Source organism: Entamoeba histolytica, genomic scaffold (genome assembly GCF_000208925.1).
Source record: "Entamoeba histolytica HM-1:IMSS scf_1104750518945 genomic scaffold, whole genome shotgun sequence".
NCBI lineage: Eukaryota > Evosea > Mastigamoebida > Endamoebidae > Entamoeba > Entamoeba histolytica.
Window position 1 is genome coordinate 1 of NW_001916046.1, and position 1,321 is coordinate 1,321.

Below are 1,321 nucleotides of genomic sequence, written 5' to 3' on the forward strand. Positions count from 1 at the left end.
AGAAACAAATTCTTCATGATATTCTTAATGGAAGAAAAACAACCAAAAGAAGTAATTTTAGAAGTATTATGTGATACATTATCTCCATTAAATAAACAAGAAGCTTTAGATTTGATTGATAATGATGTATTTAAAGAAGTATCTGAAGAAAAAAAGAATAAAATAAAAAATAAAATCAATGGTGTGATGGAAGTTATTAAAACACCCATTGATTATGCTATTGAAAGAATTGAAAAGGTACAAGTTGAAGATCAAATTGAGGCAATGAAAAAAGAAATATTAAACATTAATAGAGAGTATTTAAGCAAACTTAAAATTTATTGTATTGACACTGTTATGAAAACAAATATAAATGAGTTAAACACATTCATTGAATGGGTGTTAAAAACTACTTGTGATGAAGAATGTTATTTGAAGATAATTCATTACTTTATTTCTCAAGAAGAAATTGAAAAAGCTAAAAAAGTATTTGATGAGGCATTAGTTCATGAAAACCTTGCTTATCACTCAATGAATTTATGGCTTGAATATTTATTATTATGTAGAAATTCAAATGACTTCAAACTTTCTCAAAAAATAAAATCACGTATGAATGCAAGTTATTCTAATCCATCCGAAGTAGAATTAGCATTTGAAGAAAGAATAAATAATAATTGATTGATTGTTTATATAATGGTTAATTTTTATTGTTTAGTTGTTATAAGATACGTTTTGCTATATAAGATAGAAAAAAATCATTCAATCAGTTGTGTCAAAACGAAAAAAGAAAGTATTTAAAACCCAAAGAACAAGAAGAGAAACATTCAAAATAAGAAGAAAATGTATGTATTATTTGTAATTTTAATCGCAAAAAGTTTAGCTGGAGAAATTGTTTATGCTAATAAGGAACGTGGATGGGAATTAAACGATTCTGCATTAATTGATTATTATGATTATGAAATTAATGGAACATATTGGCTTGGAGGAGAGGTACAACGTTTTGATACTCTTAAATTTAATGGATATGCTAACACAGTAGAGTTAGACCAATTGTGTTGGACTGTATTTTGGACATCAGAAGACTCTAGGTTGAAATTTAAAGTGAGAATGTACCCACATGAATTTAGGGATGATGAGTCACCAGATACAGGACTTGTTGTTAATGGTGTAACTAATAACACAGAGACATGTGTTAATATTAGAAATAACGCCTTTGACCCACGATGTGGGTCTGTTATTAAATATGTTTCTATTCAAATCTATCAAACATTATCCAATGATAAGTCATTTGTTTATTTCAATGACATCAAATTCAGTAGAAAAAGATTAGAGATAGACTCTA

The 1,321-nt window shown here is 26.9% G+C and overlaps 1 protein-coding gene across 1 annotated transcript; it reads left to right on the forward strand.

Annotated features, from left to right (window-relative positions):
* Positions 1-27: 27 nt before the first annotated feature.
* Positions 28-657, forward strand: EHI_175820 (uncharacterized protein; the record flags this gene model as incomplete). The annotated part of the gene is made up of 1 exon (XM_001914549.1): positions 28-657. One exon carries the CDS (start codon positions 28-30, stop codon positions 655-657), a length of 630 nt encoding a protein of 209 aa, XP_001914584.1.
* Positions 658-1,321: the final 664 nt, after the last annotated feature.